At 42.7% G+C, this 20668-nt stretch overlaps 1 protein-coding gene across 4 annotated transcripts; it reads left to right on the top strand.

The window, feature by feature from the left end:
* The first annotated feature begins 571 nt into the window (after nucleotides 1-571).
* CHERP (calcium homeostasis endoplasmic reticulum protein) lies at nucleotides 572-20619 on the top strand. 4 transcript variants are annotated; one of them, XM_034755095.1, is made up of 18 exons: nucleotides 572-717; nucleotides 979-1152; nucleotides 1958-2139; nucleotides 2879-3016; nucleotides 3807-3958; nucleotides 4564-4675; nucleotides 4851-4940; nucleotides 5617-5851; nucleotides 7555-7733; nucleotides 8285-8681; nucleotides 10231-10469; nucleotides 11287-11420; nucleotides 11686-11772; nucleotides 12090-12239; nucleotides 12859-12975; nucleotides 13528-13622; nucleotides 17571-17756; nucleotides 19922-20619. In XM_034755095.1, the coding sequence occupies exons 1-18, from the start codon at nucleotides 693-695 to the stop codon at nucleotides 19924-19926; spliced, it is 2697 nt and encodes an 898-aa protein (XP_034610986.1). In that variant the 5' UTR covers nucleotides 572-692; the 3' UTR covers nucleotides 19927-20619. The 4 variants fall into 4 exon arrangements, with proteins under 4 accessions (XP_034610986.1, XP_034610984.1, XP_034610985.1 ...); XM_034755093.1 differs by having other exon boundaries at nucleotides 19494-20619; XM_034755094.1 differs by lacking the exon at nucleotides 19922-20619 and having other exon boundaries at nucleotides 17571-17764.
* Nucleotides 20620-20668: the final 49 nt, after the last annotated feature.

Here is a 20668-nt window from a genome sequence, read left to right as displayed (position 1 = left end):
GAACAGCCCTTCAGACTTGGCTCCAGAAATTCAGGCGTCCTAGCTCCCTCGTGTGCTTTCACAAGGGAGGATGCTCTGAAATGCAGATGTGCCTGAGTTGCCCTTCCTCAAAGAAGCGACTGCCCTGGGGCCTGTCCCCCGCCCCGTGGGGCTGCTGACGGCACAATACGGGATGGGGTGGAAGGTTACAGCCGGGGCGTGGGTGCAGCGCACGGGACAGCGGTGCTGGCCTGAAGGGGTTTCCACACGATACCGGCTTGACAGCTCGATTCAAGGCGCTCCGCAACCCCCGCCCCCAGTACAATTGTTCTAGCGGTACGGGCTCCGGGGGAGAGTGAGGGCGCCAATCCCTGCCCTGGGGAGCCATGCTGCGGGGAGAGGACGAGATGCGGCCCCTGGCCCAGCGCTGCCCGCCCCGCCCCCTCACCTCAGCCGCGGGCTCTCGCGGAGCAACCGACTCGCTCGCTGGAACGTGAGGCGCCGAGACGACTCCACAGTGGGCAGGCGAAGCCGCCGCGAGTAACCCCTCCTCCCTCCCGCTTGTTTCTATGGTGACGGACCCGTAAAGCGCGGCTGCGTCAGTGCCGTAAAGGCTCTTCTTGCGGCACTTCCGGCCGGCTGGGCCTAGAGCAGGCCTGGCCTACTCTAGTCTTGGGTCTGGAGAAGGCGAGGAGCCTCGTTCTCCCGCAACTATGGAGATGCCGCTGCCGCCCGAGGGTGAGACTGGCCGGGGGCTAGACTTGTCGCCACGGCCCCGGAGGCCCTGGGGGTTCCTTCGCCGGGGGCTGTGGGGGGTTTGGGCCTGGTCAAGGGGCTGGTAGGAGTAGGGGAGAGCGGGGCTGTAACGCCCTCAGCACGGGGAACTGGGGAGGGTGTGCGGCCTCGCGGAGGCCCGGGGAATTGGGGTGGGGGGTGCATGGCCTCAGGGAGGGATGGGGGCCTGAGTAGGGCTGTGACGTTTCCCCCCTCCCCCCTCAGACCAGGAGCTGCGGAATGTCATTGACAAGTTGGCGCAGTTTGTGGCGCGGAATGGGCCCGAGTTCGAGAAGATGACGATGGAGAAGCAGAAGGAGAATCCCAAGTTCTCGTTCCTTTTTGGGGGCGAGTTTTATGGCTACTACAAGTACAAACTGGCGCTGGAGCAGCAGCAACGTGAGTGTTGTTGCCGCCAAAGCCCTTGGTGGACAAGAACAAATGTATTTTAACCATCTGCTTTCAGAGAAGGGATTGTTAAAGACTTCATAGCTAGGCTGTGTCAGAGCTGGGACTAGACCCCAGCAGCCCTGATTCCCAGCCTCCTGATTCAACCACTCCCCTTGTATAGCTGGGAATAGAATCTAGGAGTCTTGACTCTCGCCCTCCACACTTCCAGTGAAGAATAGTGTCTTTTAAGCTGCTTTGAAAGTAAGCTTTTGATTTTGGTGAAAAAAATTGTGAATTTTATATTTTACGTAGCTCAGCCCAGACTCTTTTGTCTAGTGTTTTGTCCTGACCCAAAGTTTGTCTAGAATTTTTTTTTCTAATCTTTTTTTGTGGTTGGTGCTCAAGCAGTTGACTTAGTCTTGTGCATGCAGTCACTCGTACTTTTTATATTGTAATTGTAGAAAAATTAAGCCAGTCATTATGGAAAAGATGATCTGGCATATTTTAATAGTATTCTTAGAATGTGAATGAAAACTAGGCATTTGCAACAGATCCAACTTGGGATGTCCGTAGTCCCATTGTTAAATACATGTTAAAAATCATGTTGAACTATAACGTGCTGGAACTTCAGATTTTGGCTAAGTACCCAGGAGTGTGTGTCAGTTTAATTGATGGTTTTATATTATAAAATTATGTAAGAAAGAGGGTGAGTTTGGTTTCCGGAGTTAACAGGGTGCATAGATTGTTTAGGATATTGGTGTAAACAAACGGACCACTTCTTATGACTCTTACCGTGAATATATTTTTCTGGTAGTGCTGTGCAAACAGACTCAAGACATAGAGGCCACTGCCCAGATCCAGCCATTGTCACAGCCCTCTCTTCCGCCAGCTGCAGCTATCCCAGCTCCTCAAGGTGCTCCCTCTGTAGAGGAACTTATCCAACAGAGCCAATGGAATCTCCAGCAGCAGGAGCAGCATCTCCTTGCTATGCGACAGGTAGGCTTAAGATCAAGTATTAGCTTTACATACATTGGACTGCCAGTGGCAGCAGTCCATTGTGTGCCCAAAAAGATTGGGATTGAAGGGAATCTTGAGCATCTTGCTTCTAGATTGTGGGTAATTTAGGGTAGCACATGGGAGGAGACATGACTTGGCATCGCTTTGCATATGGTATCTCCTGCAGAACAGAAATGATAACCTGTTTAGAGCAGAGACACATAACCTTTGTTCAACCAAGGACCACATTTATAACTTACTAGGAGAGTGAAGGCTACACTCATCTTGCATAAAATTGAACAGGTTGCAGTTGTGACTTGCAGAAGCTTTAAGCATGCAGCGATCCGTTTTTTATCTGAATGATGGTTTCTTGGATCAGGGTGAAACATTGCATGCCGGAAACAGTGGTTTTCATGGGCCACAGGTCAGTATGAAATATGTGTTGCATCACATTGTAGAGTTCTCGGGGTGTGGACCTGGATTATGTGCTGAGTTTTAGTTCTTTGAGGTCCTTGCTTGGTTTCTGCTAGATACCGACAGATACAGGATTTGTCATAGGGAAGCAAGCAGGTAGACAAGGGGTTAGTGACAGCCAGCTGAAACATAGCTGTGCCTGTGTCAGTAGGAGTAGAGAATCTTGGTCTCTGTAGAGGGCTTCCTATGACTAGAAGCACCTCAGACTTATTTGCTGAGTTTTGTATCAAAAGGATATTGCCTATACTAAAACAGTCTTTTTTAGGAACAAGTTACATCAGCGGTAGCCCTTGCAGTTGAACAACAAATGCAGAAAGTCTTGGAGGAAACCCAGCTAGACATGAATGAATTTGATAACTTGCTGCAGCCGATAATTGACACATGTACAAAAGATGCAATCTCAGTAAGTAAATGTCTCACCTCACCCATATGTTCTGTTCCTGCCTTTGAGGGGATATACTTGTGTGTGTAACATGTGCAGTGACCTGCAGTTTTAGGAGGGTGTGATTGCATGTAAATAGATCAGATAGGTGCTGTTCCAGCTGTGAATGTCATCCTCTCTGTTAATTGCGAGTGATTCCATATGTTTCCTGTCTGCTTATGAACAACTCATCAGAGTTTGTTGACTGCTGTTCAGTACATGAAGGCAGTTCACAGTCAGGAGCGAGTGGGACTCTGCTTGGGGTGTTGGTGTAAGAGATGGGGGCTGAACCACCCTACACAGGGAGACTAGATCAGTTCCCAATTCACAGTACCATTGGGGAGCTCATTTATAACTCTGATGGTTTGGAAGTCTGATAAAGATCTCCACAGAGGGAAGAGAGAAACCAAAAGCTACAAATCATTTGGTCTTAGTCAGTGAGCAAAAGCAAAATGGGATGGACAAAGCCCAAAAAGGTGGGTGAGAGGAATTAAGTCTGCTGGACAAAATTCAGTGACCAACATCATCTTAACCCAAAACAGCCGTTAAAGGTCATTGCTAGTCTGAACATGGTTTGTGACCTCTAATTGTATTGTATACAGTTTTAGTTAGCTGCTTCTTTGCTTAGTTGTACAGTATACTCAATTACAGCTGTTACATGGGAATTCCCTTCCTTGTAGTTACTTGCAGACTAGTGATCTATTGCTTTATGAAATCCATGCAATGTGAACAAGTCAGATTAATTTAAAATATTTTAAATTCGTTTTCAAAGGCTGGCAAAAACTGGATGTTTAGTAATGCAAAGTCTCCTCAACACTGTGAGCTGATGGCTGGACATCTGCGAAATCGCATAACGGCAGAAGGGGCACACTTTGAGCTTCGGTTACACTTAATCTATCTAATCAATGATGTATTGCATCACTGGTAAGGATTAAAATGTGTTCTTCAACTTGTTATTCTCATGAATTTAATTCAATGGTACTCAAACTTTTTTACTGGTGACCCCTTTCACATGGCAAGCCTCTGAGTGCCACCTGCCTTATAAATTAAAAACATGTTTTAATATATTTAACACCATTATAAATGCTGGAGGCAAAGTGGGTTTGGGGTAGAGGCTATCAGCATGTAATAGCCTTGTGGCCCCATGAGGGGTCCCAACCCCCAGTTTGAGAACCCCTGGTTTAATTGATAGGTGTCTCCCTGCTAGAAAATTTGTACTTTGATTTGGCAAAGTTTTATATTTTTAATCTACATGTTCTCATCATGTTCAGTGACTGTAGCATGATGTGTATAATTGGTGCAAGCAAAGTGGTGATAGAGTAAGAACTGAATTAACTTTGTCATTGTTGTACGTTGTTTCCAGCTGACACTGTGTGGTTAAAAAATATAAAGTATCCTACTCATTATGTACAAATGAGTTACTAACCATATATGTCTGTATTTGAATGAGACATATGTGGGTGGGTATTGCAGCTCATGTAACAATATAGTAAAAGGCTGATACTTTCTTCCCCCCTTCCCTTTTATAGCCAGCGGAAGCAAGCACGAGATCTTCTGGCCGCTTTACAGAAGGTGGTTGTCCCTATATATTGTACTAGCTTTTTAGCTGTGGAAGAGGATAAGCAACAGAAAATTGCCAGAGTGAGTATCTGTTTTAGGTTAGCTTGAGCCTTATGTTTCTATTTTCAATGCTGGAGAAGCACTTGTGACTAGTTTATAAAGATGTAGATTACTGTACCCTAATTTTATTCTGTCACTGCTGTCACGCGCTTAACAGTATTCTTTTTTTTTTTTTTTTCCCCCTGGGTTTATATAGCTCCTTCAGCTGTGGGAGAAAAATGGCTACTTTGATGAATCAATTATTCAGCAGTTACAGAGCCCGGCTCTCGGACTTGGCCAGTACCAGGTTAGCCATGAGAGAAAGTTGGCCCCTCTTTATAATTGCATAATAGATTGCGGACATATTTTAAGTGCTGAATGCAGTAACTCCTCTTTTGTGAGATGTAAATAGTAGCTGTCTCTTTGTTATAAACTTATATTCTGCCGGACTACAAAAATAATGTAATACATTGTTCTAAAGTTAAATACTGGGGGCCATTTAAAATATAGCATATAATTATACTGTTCTGATTAGGCCTAGTTTCTTCATCCCTTCACCCCATTAGCTTCCTCATATCTGGCCCTGATTCTGCTTCCTTGGCGTGTTTGTTTGTCTTTACACCCACCCTGGCTCTTTGCTTACTTCTTCCTATTCTCATTTTCTTCTTTCTCTGGCTATTGTTAAAGTTTTTCATAGTACCATAATGCATCTGTGGTTAACCCTTTGTTAAGTCACCCAGAATGAATGCTGCTAATTGCCAGCTTTTAAATAAGGTAAAGGGAAATACAGGAGGGATTTTCCATATAGCATCTAGTAAATCGTAATGAGGGTTTGTCATCTGAGTAGCTTCAATCTCTGAATCCCTCTAGGAAGAGGTGGATACATTATCTGGGGAAGCTTGTATGAGCAGGGATGGTGTCTATTATGGCTGCACAGTAACATCTTGAAAATGCTGATCTTAATTTGTGTCTTGTCCCGTCAGGCAACTTTGATCACAGAATATGCATCAGTAGTGCAGCCTGTGCAAGTGGCCTTCCAGCAGCAGATACAAAACTTGAAAACACAACATGAAGAGTTTGTCAATAGTTTAACACAGCAGCCACAGCAGCAGCAACAAATACAAATACCACCACTGGAGAGTGAGGTAAAATCGACACCCCCGGCTCCGGCTCCGACACCTGCTGCAGCCCCGCCTGCTGCTCCAGTCAGTCAAGCAGGTATGATTGCATTCTCAGGACTTGTGTGTTACAAGCTAATGACTGGCAGCTCTCCTGAGAGTTTACCACTTGTCTTGATAATAGGCTGCTACACCTCTACCCCAATATAACGCTGTCCTCGGGAGCTAAAAAAAATCTTACCGCATTATAAGTGAAACCGCGTTATATTGATCTTGCTTTGATCCACCAGAGTGCGCAGCCCCGCCCCCCCGGAGCACTGCTTTACCACGTTATATCCGAATTCGTGTTATATCGGGTCGCGTTATATCGAGGTGTATTTAGACTGACTTGCCCATCACTTATAAGTTGTTTGGGCAAATACTGTCTGTTTTTGTTTTTACGGTGCTTAACATCACAGGGCTCATTCTGATTGTGGCTTTTAGGCACTACTGCAATATAAAATTTGAATAACTGTTGTTGTTTTTTTAATTAGGCTGAATACCTTATTATTGACCTGAAGCGATTTTCTCCATCTTCTTTAGTCTTGTGGTGTTATATCATTCTATAACTAAAACCATTTCTATTCAGGAGTTTACAGTGTGGCTGTAAAAATGTTCATGGGGCTGTACTTGGTAGTATGTGATTCTTGTTTGTCTTTTGTCAAATGTGCAGCCTGATTCTTCTTAGAGGAGCTGGGCATTCACAAATACCATTACATGCATTTAAGTTGCAGGCATTTAGCACCTTTGAAAATAAGGACACCTACATTAGGATGCTGAAGCACCAACTTAAAGACCTAACTTTAGGAACACAGGTTTTACATTTTTAACCTCAGAATTTTGCCAAAGTAAAGCAATGCTAACATATCAAATAAGACCCTTTTAAAAGGATACAGTTAACTTGAATTGCATTTATTTGAATATTTTGACCAGTTTTGAGCAAAATCTAAGATCACTATAACTGAAAGATATTGGAGAAAACTGTTTTTAAAGCTTGTTTCCCCTGTGCATTTGAGAGAACTATGTGTATAGAGAGAACTGTTTTGTTTAAAAAACAACAACAGAGAAAGACGGAAAAAGAATTGGTAAGGGTCTTGGGGGTGGACATAGGGCCTGAAATTCCTTTACTAAAAAGGATTAGATTTGAAGTTGGTGTCACTTAAAACTGTTTTGAGATACTGAAGTTGTTACACATGTGGTAAGTGCTTTCAACTATATTGAAATTAAGAAACCAATAATTGGAGGTCCTGGGCCCAGGGGACAAATTTTTCTGTTAGGGTAATTCCAGAACACTGGCAAGTAGGTCAGGTTGAGATCAGACCGGTCATTGGAAATTTTTTATTACATTCTTCTTGCTGCAGGGAATTGGGGACTAGGTGATTCTGGAGTTTTTTGCTTCCTGCTCCCTTATTGAGGATCCTAATTAGTAGGGATTGAGCAGGCTCTTGGTCTAGAACATGGTGGCTGTTTTGAGCAAGGGGAGGATTTAGGGGGACTGAAGGAGGAAAAAAATAATAATCAAATTGTTTTATAGCAGAGGAACTTCAAATACTATATGAAGCATTAATTGTCTCTTCAGAAGCTGGTATACATTTCAATAGGAAACTGAATGATGTGGTTTAAGTTGAGGTCAGGAGACTCCCACAGAATTATCATTGAACCCAGTGGAATTGAAATGGACTAGGTTTGTAGAGCAAACCAATGTTTGGAAGTAGTCACGTGCAACAAAGGGCGGTTCTTACAAGAGTCTCCAATTTATTTCAGATGATGGCAAATCTCAGCTTCCTCTGGCTGGTTCTGCAGAGTATGATGCAACAGGGGCTGGAGTGCAAGATCCTGCAGCTGCTGGACCGCGTGGCCCTGGGCCTCATGATCAGATTCCGCCAAATAAACCACCCTGGTTTGACCAGCCTCATCCTGTTGCACCTTGGGGTCAACAACAGGTATCAAACATGTAAATGTAGCTATGGTAAAGCACTGGGGAGTCCAATAATTGTCAGATTGTAAAAATCATCACACAAGTAGGAACGTGGTGAAAAGCTGGAAATGTTAAAGTCCAGATTTTAAAATATCTGGAGTTTTCTTAGTCAAAAGAAAGCTAAATAGCAAATCATTAATCATATTTCACAGTTGTCCTTCTACTGCTTTTCCTTTATGAGCATGCTGGGGCTCCCTCTGGAGCACAAAGCTGTTTGGGCCATTACTCTTTTGTTGTGTTAAGGACAGAAATCCTGGTGTAGATATGCTGATCAATGACAAATCTTTTCTTACAGTTAATGACAGGATTGAGAAGAACAGTTTAGCTTTTCCTCCAAAATTCTCCTTTTCAGTTTGTCCTAACTTTTGCTTGCAAAGCAGACTCTGTACACAGATGTTTGTTTCCCCCTCCTCTGTGCACATGTAGCACTCTAGGTAATAATTTAGAAATAGACTGTTTTTATTACATTCTTTATTTTTATAGCCTTATGACCAAACTCCTTACCCTCACCACCAGGGACCTCCACACTGTCCTCCATGGAATAACAACCATGAAGGAATGTGGAATGAACAGAGAGACTCAGGATGGAATAACCAGCGGGAGACCCCTTGGAATAACCAGCCAGATCCTTCTTGGAACAACCAATTTGAAGCACCATGGAACAATCAGCACGAGCAGCCTCCATGGGGAGGGGGCCAAAGGGAACCTCCATTTCGAATGCAGCGGCCACCTCACTTCAGAGGCCCGTTCCCTCCACATCAGCAACATCCCCAGTTCAATCAGCCCCCACATCCACATAATTTCAACCGATTCCCACCTCGCTTCATGCAGGATGACTTCCCACCTCGCCATCCCTTTGAAAGGCCGCCTTATCCTCATCGTTTTGACTACCCCCAAGGGGACTTTCCTCAAGGTAAAGTGGATACTGAGGATGCTGATTGCTGTTTTAAAATTAATTAGTTCCTTGTGATGAGAGCTCAACATCAAAGGAATGGGGTAGCCCTTCCTGGAAAGCTCGCACCTCTCAAGGGCTCACACCCCTCACCACCTGCTGCTATACACCTTAGTTTTAGAGTTGTAGATTTCCAAAGCCAGAAGGAACAACAAGGAGTCCTTGTGGCACCTTAGAGACTAACAAATTTATTTGGGCATAAGCTTTCGTAGGCTAGAACCCACTTCATCAGATGCATGGAGTGGAAAATACAGGAGCAGGTATAAATACATAAAAAGATGTGAGTTGCCTTACCAAGTGTAAGATCAGTCTAACGACAATTCAATTGACAGCAGGATAGGGTCCACTGTGATCATCTAGTCTGACCACCTACATAACTCAGGATTGCCGTGAATTAACTCTTGCTTCAAGTCAAATTGCTGTGGTTGAACGAGAGCATATCTTTTAGAAAAACATTCATTGTTGATTTAAAAACTTCCAGTGATTGAAAATTCACCACAATGCTAAAATTTCTTTGAAATGTATTGGATGGAGCCAACATCATGTGTGAGTAGGGAGAGTAGCCCAAGCAATAGGAGAGAATAGAGAGCTAAACCCAGACAAGTTGCTCCATCTTCTGGATTTTAGCAGGGAACTGGAGAGACTTTTCTTATTAAATGTAAACAGGGGAGAGAGCCTGGATATGGTAGACACACATTTTTTACTTCATGTTTAATAGTATTCTGCTTCTAATGAGTGAGAGACTACCAGCACTGGCTAGAGTTGGGTTAGTCATAGTGCAGGCTTCTCCCTCCTGCATCTGTCTGTCTGCTCATTTTTTGCCCTGCAGCATACTCTTCTGTTCCAGGCTGGATCTCCCATGCAGCACTGTCAGCGTATTTCACGATGGTCCAGTTGTGTGCTGTATCAGTCCTGGTACACACAGCCAGTATTTTTGCCCACTAGGGGTCATGCTGAGATCATTCATTGCCTTATTTTAACAGGAACATTTTCTCTCCTACCTTTCGGAATGCCCTTCTAACAAAGCACTTGCATGTCATGTCCTCCTGTGAAACCACTCCCATCTGTTTGTCTATGCATATTGATAGAACTTGCAAGTCTACTGCTTTGGAGATGGACTGCAATTGTATTTTGAGGCTTTAGAAGTATATCACGTGGGTGCCTCCTTTGTTGAATGCAAGGTAAATTGGTTTTGAGAATAGAAACTTTAATTGTAGCACTTTCCAAACTCAAGGTACCACAAAGCGAAAGAGGCTTAGTTTTTGAAATTTGCTATTGAAGATGTGGGTGGATGTTATGCTGGGGCGGGAGAGAGACTGTAGGTGCATCAAGAGCACAGACCTGTACCCAGTGCCTTCTCTTCCCTGTCGTGGTTAATGAGTTTTCCTTGTAGTAGGATTTTTTTTCTCTTAGAATAAATGTATGTGGTTGGGGGCGTCTCAATTAATTGTCCTCCTTCCTGTCTTCCCCTCTCTAAAACCAAATAAGGCTTTCTTGTCCTTCTCTGCAGAAATTGGACCACCTCATCATCATCCTGGGCATAGATTGCCTCACCCTGGAATTGGTGAGCATCCTCCTTGGGGTGGGCCACAGCACCCTGATTTTGGGCCGCCTCCACATGGATTTAATGGGCAGCCTCCTCACATGCGGAGACAAGGCCCCCCTCACGTAAACCATGATGATCCCAGCCTGGTGCCAAATGTCCCCTACTTTGATCTTCCTGCTGGACTTATGGCTCCACTTGTGAAAGTAAGTTGCTGAAATGGAAGCTGAGCAGAAGGGTTAAAAGATCAAACTCCCACGATCAATTTTAGGGACAGTTTAAAATTAATGAGTTCTTTATTACTTCAAAGTAGTGTGCTTTCCATATCGTACCCATCAATCAGGATTGGCACAGGGGACATTTTAGAAAAGCAGCTAGCTAGACTATGAAGACAGAAGACACTTCTCAAAATGTTAAGTCCTATCGATTTTAAATTTTACCCATAATTTTAAAATCAGTAGCACACAGTGATTTATAGTAGTGTTGAGAGAGTCCCAGTTGCTGCCAGCTATGTTTGTTAGCTGGTCTTAAACTCTTTTCTGTGAAGACTTTTTTGTAATTCTGATCTAATACAAGTGAACAAAACACCAGAAAATAGACTGTAGGGAATATACTGGCTGCTGTGGGATGGGTTAAATTGGTATAATTTATATAGTATTCTAGATGAATTAATAGGTCTATTCTGTGTCTAAATTCTGTTATTCCCAGTGCTCATCACTGTTTCCCAAGTCTTGTGCCAGAAGCTTGGATATCATGGGGCTGTATAGACTACAACTACATCTTATACACCTAGGAATCCCAGTTAACGTTCTGCCAAGTTTAATGCTGCAAATGTCACTAGAGTTTTGTTTTATACTAGATGACCCAGTGCTTGTTTGTGGTTCCTGCCAAAGCCTTATTTTTAGACCATTTTAAACTCAGTAATGAAGTGCAAGGTCTCTAAGCAGTTAGACTTTCTAGGTATATTTCTCTCTTTAGGTAGTCACCCCATGACTTGAATGCCATCTGTTTTGTTTCTGGCAGCTTGAAGATCATGAATATAAGCCTCTGGATCCTAAAGATATACGTCTTCCACCTCCAATGCCCCCGAGTGAGAGATTGTTGGCTGCAGTTGAAGCATTTTATAGTCCACCATCTCATGACAGGCCTAGAAACAGGTAAGAATGCTAACAATATGGTAAGGAAAATGTCCTGCCCTGAGAAGCTCTCAGGGCCTTTAACTTGGTTCTGCTAATGCTGAAATAAGTACTCTAAGTTACATTTTGAACTTCATCCACTCCAGTGTGATGTCTGGTCTCATACTGAGAGCACATGAGACCGCTTTCCCCAAGCCTCCTATTTTCTAAAAATCCTGAACTCATCTATTTGACAAAAGTGAGCTCTTCCCATATATAGACTCTGTGTGTGGTTGATACCTTGCAGTGAAGGCTGGGAGCAGAATGGGCTGTACGAGTTCTTCAGAGCTAAAATGAGAGCTAGACGGAGGAAAGGTCAGGAGAAGAGAAATAGGTAAGAGTTCCCTTGCAGTGCCTTCTGACATTTGCCATTCATTTAGACTGTGCTACTGCTGCCTTAATTAGACATATAGATAAAATCTTGTTGACAATGTGCTGGGGCAATAATTATGTCTTAACTTTCTGGAGTTTGATTTATTTAACATATAGAAAACGGCATACATGCCACCCTGGCAGGCTTTGGCTTCACTTGGTTGTCAGCAAAATTTCAGCATGTTTAAATTTTAGTTTAAAAGAAAATACATGTTTGCTTTTCATGCGGCTCACATGAATCTTACTCAGGTTTCTTGGTATTTTGTTATCCCTGTGCAGTGGGCCATCTCGATCTCGCAGTAGGTCTAAAAGCAGAGGTCGCTCCTCCTCACGATCCAATTCAAGATCTTCAAAGTCATCTGGCTCCTATTCAAGATCCCGATCACGATCCTGCTCCCGATCACGATCCTATTCACGATCGCAGTCCAGGTAGGGTGAAGCAAGAGCTCATTAGGGATTATGGCTAGCTAAATCACCTAAAATGCTGGAGGTGTGCCAATATGATCCTTCACAACAGCCCTTTGGAGGTAGGGCAGTAAATATTCCCAATATTACAGATGAGGAAAATGAGAGAGAGGTGAAATGAGTTGTCCAAGGCAATGCAATGAGATAGTGGCAGAGGTGTTAGTTGAACTCAGAAGTTCCTGACTCCTGACCCTGTTACTTTAGATCGTGCTCCCTTTGCATATTCAACAAATCTCTCGTAGGTTGAGAATGCATGGTTTTTTCCTTCCAGAAAATGGAAGATTCTGAAACTTTAGCTCTAGTTTTTTTTGCTTTCTTCATGAAACCTTAATTAGTTTAAGGCACCGAAGGTCATAAGGTTTTGTTCAGGGAGATGAATATACACTGGAAGCTGTGTACATGAAATGGTGTATCAGCATTTCTGTCCATAAATTCTCCAGATCTTAGATACCTTTTTAAAAATACTATTTTATTAATGTCAGAGGTGAATTACACAAGCTAGGGAGCCAATGAAAAGCTATATATTGCTATAATCCTGTGCAATAGAGAAAGGTAACTGACTTCACACACTCTTACTTTCCAGAAGCAGAAGCAGGTCCCACTCTTCCCGTAGTCGGTCACGGTCAAGGTCAAGATCAAGATCTAAATCTTATTCCCCGGGAAGGCGGCACCGGTCCCGATCTCGCAGTCCCACTCCTCCGTAAGATTTTCCATTGGATTGAGTTTGGTGATGTACTCTTGAGTATGCTGAGGTTGGCCTAGGATGTTTCTGATAGTTTCTGTATATTAAACACTTAATTAATTCGGTAGAAAAGGGCAGGATTCTAAGCTGATCAAACCATAACTTGAACAAACTGCACAGTCATGTCATATATACATGGAGAGAGGATAAAATTACTTCTTAGTTCCTGGTGATGACTAAATCTTGTGTTTTAAAACATTGCATAAAAAACCCTTAGGTACATAACATGGAAAGGAAAAGGAATTCTCTGGCCATGTTTGCACTTTACTCTTGGGAAAACCATGGTATCTGATATCCTTGATATCCGCTGTTGGGGTGGCAGAGATACATAGAATGTGCTGCAACAGGACTCCTTGTGTCTTGCCTTTCCAAAGGTTGGTCTGGCTAGTTACGTTGGTTATAGAAGTTTAAACAATACATATGCATAAAAAATAACTTATTTCACTGTGTTAAAACATATTGCATATGTTAAAATTCTAATGCTAAATTATAACTTGTATTTTCTCTTAGCTCTGCTGCTGGATTGGGCTCGAACTCTGGGCCTCCTATACCTGATTCGAGACTTGGAGAAGAAAATAAAGGGCATCAAATGTTAGTGAAAATGGGTAAGATTTATTGTCTTTGATTGAAACAATCATCCTGGTTCCTCCCCCAGATAGAACCTTTCACAAAGCAGAGGGGGGAAAAAAATCAGCCTTCTGACTTTAGGACACTGTGTGTTTTACACCTTACTCCAGAAGGTCCTTGCTCTCCAGGGTTTCACGTACTGTATGGGTGAGAGGCTATGATGTAATTTTTATGGTGACCCTTGGCTTGGACTCTTCTGCTTAAAGATAATTTAAGTCATGCTCCTAAAGAGTGTAGACTTCAGAGATAAAGCCATGTTGCATTCATAAATATGTGGGCCAAACTTGTTCTGATCCCCCTGTTAAAGTTGTGCACACATTCCGCCGTCTAGGATCAACTGTATTGGATAACTTCTCTAGATGACAAGCTTAATTGTCACATTAGAAAGGCAGCTACCACATTCAGACAACAGATAAATGTGAGATAACAGGAAACTAACACTGAACACCAAGACACGGGTCTACTAGATGTGTGTTCTGAGCATACTGTTGTGTGGTGGCAAGACCTGGACCACTGACAGCAGGCGTCAGAGAAGGCTAAACACTTTCCACAGCCACTGTCTTTTTCCATATTCTAAATATCAAGTGTGAATCCAAAGTTCCTGACACTAAAGTACTTGAGAAAGCAAAATTGCCAAGTCTAATCACTAGTTTCAAACACAGACCTCTCAATTGGCTTAGTCACCTGCAACATATGAACAATGGATGCTCCAGGGCCCTATGCTGACCTAGGCTCAGGTTCAAGGTCATTTGCAAGAAGGACTTGAAAACTTTCAACATCAACACTGCAAGCTGGGAAGAAACTGCTAGCAACAGGCCACACTTGGAGGGCTGTGCTGCATCAGGAAGTTGGAGGCTGAAGAGAAGTAGCTGAAAGAGAGGAAAGCAAAGAGAGCGAAGAGGAAAGACCAGCAGGTCTGAAGTGCTAGTAGTGTACTGTCTTCATCTTCTGGCCGCATGTCTTAGGCCTGCATTGTTTGTGGAAAGACTTCAAGAATTAGACTTTTTAGCCACTCACAATGCTGCAGCATGACATACAGTAACTGAACTACTTTGGTGTTTACACCATTCTTTTGAGGGATGGCTGCCATATATATCTGTATAAAGCACCGAGGACTAAATGCATTTCATACAGAATCATGTTGGGCCTCAAGAGGTCATCTAGTCCATCTCCACCATGCTGAGGTAGGACCAAGTATATCTAGACCAGTGGTTCCCAAACTTTAACAACCTGTGAACCCCTTTCACTAAAATGTCAAGTCTCGTGAACCCCCTCTTAAAAATGAATATTTCCAGGGATTTTCTCCTTTACCTGAGTATAAATTATAAAAGCAGTGAACTTGGAAATATAAAACTTGTTTTTGTGACATGTTTATTACACACTATGTATTAAGTATCAGAGGGGTAGCCGTGTTAGTCTGAATCTGTAAAAAGCAACAGAGGGTCCTGTGGCACCTTTAAGACTAACAGAAGTATTGGAGCATAAGCTTTCGTGGGTGAATGCCCACTTCATCAGACGCAAGACTGTGTGTCTGATGAAGTGGGCATTCACCCACGAAAGCTTATGCTCCAANCTTTGTCTACACTACACAGCTTTTAGCAATACGGCCATGATGACAGGAGAGTTTTCTCTCTGCCTTTATTGCTCCACTAGAGGTAAATCTTGAGACTGGTTGCTCCCTGGGAGCTGTTCATAGGTGTTGGGCTGAGAAGATTCTTGAGAGCGAGGATTGCCTGCATGTTGTTTATGACCGCCTCTGTTCCAGGGCTGGTGTATGTTTAAATAAAACAATTTACATTAAGACAGTGGTTCCCAAACTTTAACAACCTGTGAACCCCTTTCACTGAAATGTCAAGTCTCGAGAACTCCCTCCTAAAAATGAATGTTTCCAGGGATTTTCTCCTTTACCTGAGTATAAATTATAAAAGCAGTGATCTTGGAAATATAAAATGTGGTTTTATGACATGCTTATTACACACTATGTATTATTAATTATTATTTATCATTACAGTATTTTTATTGCATTATGAAAATGGCAACACTCTTCCAAGATCTCACTTTTGTAGCTTGTATCACTTTGAACAAGCCTGTTATAAGACAAGGCTCCTATGTTTCATCAAGGAGTATCAGATGTGAAACAGCATAAAGGTATTTAAGACGCCAACTCAAAGAGTTCCTCCTACGCGAGCATTCAGGTCTTGAGCAGTCCAGGCAAACAACGCACGTTACAACAAAGCTTAAATTTGTTCTTCATAATAATTTTAAAAATAATACTTGCTGCCTGTTTAATTTTAAAAACAGCAAAAAATATCCACCTCCCTTTCCATTTTTTATAAGGAGTCTTGAAGGTTAAGTCTCCTCAGTGTCCCATGCTGCCCAGGGTCCCTAGGGACAGCTCTGTCCGCCATTAGGGAATTTTTCCCCAAGAACCCCCTGTAACATACCCCTGGGGGTTCACGAACCCCAGTTTGGGGAAAAACTGATCTAGACCAACCCTGACAGGTCTTTTGTTTAACCTATTCTTAAAAACCTCCAATGGTGGAGATTTCATAACTTCCCTTAGTAACCTATTCCAGCACTTAACTATCCTTACAGTTCGAAAGTTTTTCCTAATATCTAACTTAAATCTCCCTTGCTGTAAATTGCTCCTTGTCCTACTTTCAGTGGCCATGGAGAACAATTGATCACTGTCCTCTTCATAACAGCCCTTTAATGTATTTCAAATGAAAACTGTTAATGTGTATGTGAATTGTGTGACGATAGGCCCATAGCACCCAAGGAACTCTGACAATAACTGGCACCCCCTGCAATCATGAGTGCCTGAGAAAAGAGATTGAGAGGTCATAATTTCCCCCTGCTTTTGCTAATAGTAAATGAAACCAGCCACTCATTTCATTGTCCACATTATTTGTGGCCTCGATTGCAAAAGGCTGAGACTGGTGCAGGTTGTTTTGGGGCTTCTGTTGTAAACTGTTGTTTCTTACAGCCTTGTCAGAAACAGTATTAACATCACTGTTTTATAGCATCTCTTTAAGTACTTATGGCCCCTATTGTCATAATTGATAGAGGCACTCGTACTAACAAATTTATCCTCATTCACCCCTTGTAAGGTAGAGAAGTACTATTAATAATCCCCATTTGTAAAATGGGGATGTGAGGCAGAGAGAGTAAGTGACGTGCTGGGGATCACAGAGGAAGCCTGGCAGAGCACAAGATTGAACCTAGAACTCGTGAATCCCAGGCTAACACCCTAACTGTTGGGACTAATCTTCCTTCTAACATATTAGCATGCCAAATCTTGCCATCTTGCTCTTGTCTGCTTCAATGTGTGACAACTTTTTAGCTGGAAATATAGACCTCTCCTCCTCATTTTCTACTTTCCTCCACCCCAAACTGTCCTGCAACAGACAGTTGTTCATCAGTCACTCATACAGGTTCTAAATTGTTTTTATGCAGACCTTCATAACAGTGCCAGCTTAAGGCAATACAGGGCCATAATAGGCACCTTGTTATACACCTCCACCCCCAGTCCCACTAACATGGTGAGTAGTAGTTGAAGGGGCCCTCACCCCCTGCTTCTCTGAAAGGGAATATGCCATGGGCATGGCAGCAAGGGGACTCCCTACACTAGGTACTTACTCCAGTAGACAAAATAGATCTGCTTGGTTGAGTGGGAAGGTGGAGCCCACTGCACTCCTCCTCTTTGCACACACAGCGTCCTCTGTCAGGTGGTGTTGGTTCCTCCCATTCTCAGCAGAGCCGCAGGTCTTGAAATTAATACTTGAGATGAATGGGACAGTTCACCCTTCTCAGAGCTATTGTATCAGGCTGTATCAAGCTTCTTGTACACTATTTCTTCATTTTTGTTTCCTGTACAATTCACACTACTGAATTTAATAAGATGCTCTCCCATGTCTTTTCTATAGGATGGAGTGGCTCTGGAGGACTGGGAGCCAAGGAACAAGGAATCCAAGACCCAATTAAAGGAGGGGATATCCGAGATAAATGGGATCAGTATAAAGGAGTAGGAGTTGCACTAGATGACCCATATGAAAACTACCGCAGAAATAAAAGTTATTCGTTTATTGCACGCATGAAGGCCAGAGATGACTGTAAGTGAATGTTGATGGACAATCTAAAAAGGTCCTGTGAACCCTTCGTAGTTAATATAATAGCTACTTTAGCCCACTTGGCAAGGGTTTCCCTAGACTATAAAATCCAATGGAGGTTGCATAGGGAATCAAAAGATTAAGAACATACATTAGTTTTATAATTTTTATTATTATTAATTTTTAAATTTCTGGGTAAGTAAATGCTGCTCTCTGAATAACCCCAATACTTTTTTCCTTGGTAAGAGCTGTTGTCACACTAATTACTCCTGGGGGCTTTCTGCACCAAAAAATTAAATTATGCACACAATATTTTAAAATTCTGCACATTTTATTTGTCAAAATAACACTATATAATCTCACCAGTTTCAATTATTTTGGTATTTATTTCAAAATATGTCAGCAAGTATGTCTATAACAATACAGAGATGCACAAAAAAGGAGTGGAGAGTTAAAGAAACCCCTATAACAACCCAGTTCCTGTTTCTCTGCCTCCTTCCTCCCCTGCCCAGAGGCCAGCCGGGGGGCCAGATACCTGCCTCACCCGAGCCCAGCCGTGGGGTCCCCTGGAGATACCTGCACCCCCTCCAGAACACACACCCACACCCACCCCAGTGGAATCCACAGGGAGAAACAACCTGATGCTTGGTCCCAGGCTTCCATGGAGTTTCCTGCGTGCTGCTGTTTCCTTCCCTCAGGGCATGCTGGGAACTGCAGCTGCAAGGAGCCCTCTAGCTCCTCCCCCGGCACTGTCTTCTATGTGCAAGCTAGGCTCTCCAGGTCCAATGGCCCCTAGTGGCAGCCAGCAACACTGGAGCCCATTTATGTGGGGAAAAGGAAATTCTGTATGCACGTTAATTTGTGCAAAATTCTGCACTGCGCAGAATTCCCCCAGGAGTAACTACATAGAGCTGCTATCTCTTCCAGAATACTTGGTTAAAACTGCAAAGGCTATTGCAGCAGGAAAGAACCTATGCATTTACTAAATTTAATCTGAGTTGAGCTTTATTTGCAATTTGGAAATTCATGTGCATTTTTAATTAACCTCTTGTTCCATTCCAAGTCAACCCCACTTAGCTCCCTCCTTTGCAAGCCATGTTTTGGCTGTGGTGTGGTTGCTAGGCAGTTTGTTTTTTAACCTTCAGGAAACTAGATTTTCTCCCTAAACTACTTGTGGAGGATGGCTAATGGCTAGTAGGGCAGGAGGAAAGGATGGATTTGTGGGTATTGGGAGGCAGTCTGGCATTCCTGCCTGGTTTTGTCTATCCAGCTGTAAGCTGCTCACCCTTGCTGTTGAATTCTGCTCCTTTCCTAAGGACCAGAACCAGCAGTGGGTAGGCACAGCACAGGCCTAAAGTAGAGGCTCAGGAGAAGATGAGACAGATCAAACGTAGTTATTTGCCAATGTGAGTGGCACTCTGTGGGATGGAGAGCCTCATTTTGAGAATGAGGGAGGGACAGGATTTGTAGGGGTTCTGAGTGATAAGTATCCTTGCCGAGTAAAGAGTCACAATTAGCAATGGGGAAAACAGTAAAAGAGGGAGGAGCTTTGGGCAGGCAAAGTCACTTCTGGCCATAGCTCTAAGGCTGTGTAACAAAATCTCTGCCAAAAAAAAAAAAAAAAATGTGGAGAGAGAACCCATTTTGTGAATGGAGCCCTCATCCTAAACTACATTACTCTTCAGACAGAACTGAGATTAACTGCAGAATGTGTAAGAACTTTTTTCCCTATTGTTTCAGTGAAGCGTGAAACCCAAGACCCTCCACCACCTGAATAAGACTCCCTGAAATCTGAAGAAAGATGTCTTGCATCTTCTACAAAAGATTAAACTTAATCTTGTATAAATCAGGATTAATGTCTGGAGGAAGTGATATTAAATGAATTACATTTAAATCTATGATGGAAAATGGAAGGCTATGACATGTACTCCAACATTTGTTTAGTGCTTTAAAAAGGCCAGTCATTTCTGTTACATGTCTAGCGAGTTTAAAAATACCCATTTATTTTGCAAATTTTTAAAAATTAGTTACCCATTTTATACTAGAACTAAACCCCTGCCAAGCTATCCCTAATCCAGGATTGTGATCCACTCATTCCTGTGGAATACAGATGTTACTTGTTATGGTTTTATGTCTCTTGTTCCATAATGTATGTTTTTCTCTCAAAGGTTAATTCTATTTGAAGTGGAGGGGTGCTGCCTTGGGAGCAAGTCAGACTGATGCTGAGCAGTGTATCCTAATGTCTAAATGGGGAATGAAGCACCTCATTCCAATACAGGTGACCTATGAGCACTGTATGAGCTTATTAGAACCTACTACACAACTTAAAGCCCCCTACGCACCATCTGCTGCAGTCACAACTCTATTCAGAATGTAGAGTGTTAACTGTTTTAGCCACTCAAGTGCTCTAAGATGTTCAATGCTTTATAATGAAAGGCATTCTTTAAGCTTTTTATATTTTTGTATATACCCTTGAATAAAAAGCTAAAACTAATTCAGTAGAGAAGACTTCATTTTCCCCACCCCACAGTTCTAAATATGAAACATTCTTGGAAACCACCCTGCCTACAAAATACCCTTTTTTGTAACTAAATTCTGTTTCCAGAGACCACCAGCTACAGATGTTAGACATCCTTACACTGCACCTCCACTGCAGAGGTCTGCCGGATGGCAGCCTCTTCCAGAGCCATTTTTACAGTAAAAATTATCTTCAAAACCATCGAGTCCCCTATAGTAAATAATCAACTTGTTCTAGATTTATTGTAGCTGTGAAACTGTAACTGTCTGTGAATCAGCAAAAGACATGTATGTTACCAACTTGTGAATTTTACTGTTTTGCCTTCAAATAAACACTTTTATAAAACTGCCTTTAGCTTGTTTTTCAAAGTAAGTGGGTTGCCCTTACCTAGATAAAG

Source organism: Trachemys scripta, chromosome 22, assembly GCF_013100865.1.
Source record: "Trachemys scripta elegans isolate TJP31775 chromosome 22, CAS_Tse_1.0, whole genome shotgun sequence".
NCBI lineage: Eukaryota > Metazoa > Chordata > Testudines > Emydidae > Trachemys > Trachemys scripta.
This window is presented reverse-complemented; position numbering and strand designations above follow the sequence as displayed.

Bases quoted from the DNA above. Each gene is read 5' to 3' on its own strand.
- CHERP (XM_034755093.1), top strand. From the start codon at position 693: ATGGAGATGCCGCTGCCGCCCGAGG. The intron at 5,852-7,554 runs GTATGATTGCAT...AATTTATTTCAG, and splicing joins TGCTCCAGTCAGTCAAGCAG to ATGATGGCAAATCTCAGCTT. The intron at 10,470-11,286 runs GTAAGTTGCTGA...TGTTTCTGGCAG, and splicing joins TTATGGCTCCACTTGTGAAA to CTTGAAGATCATGAATATAA.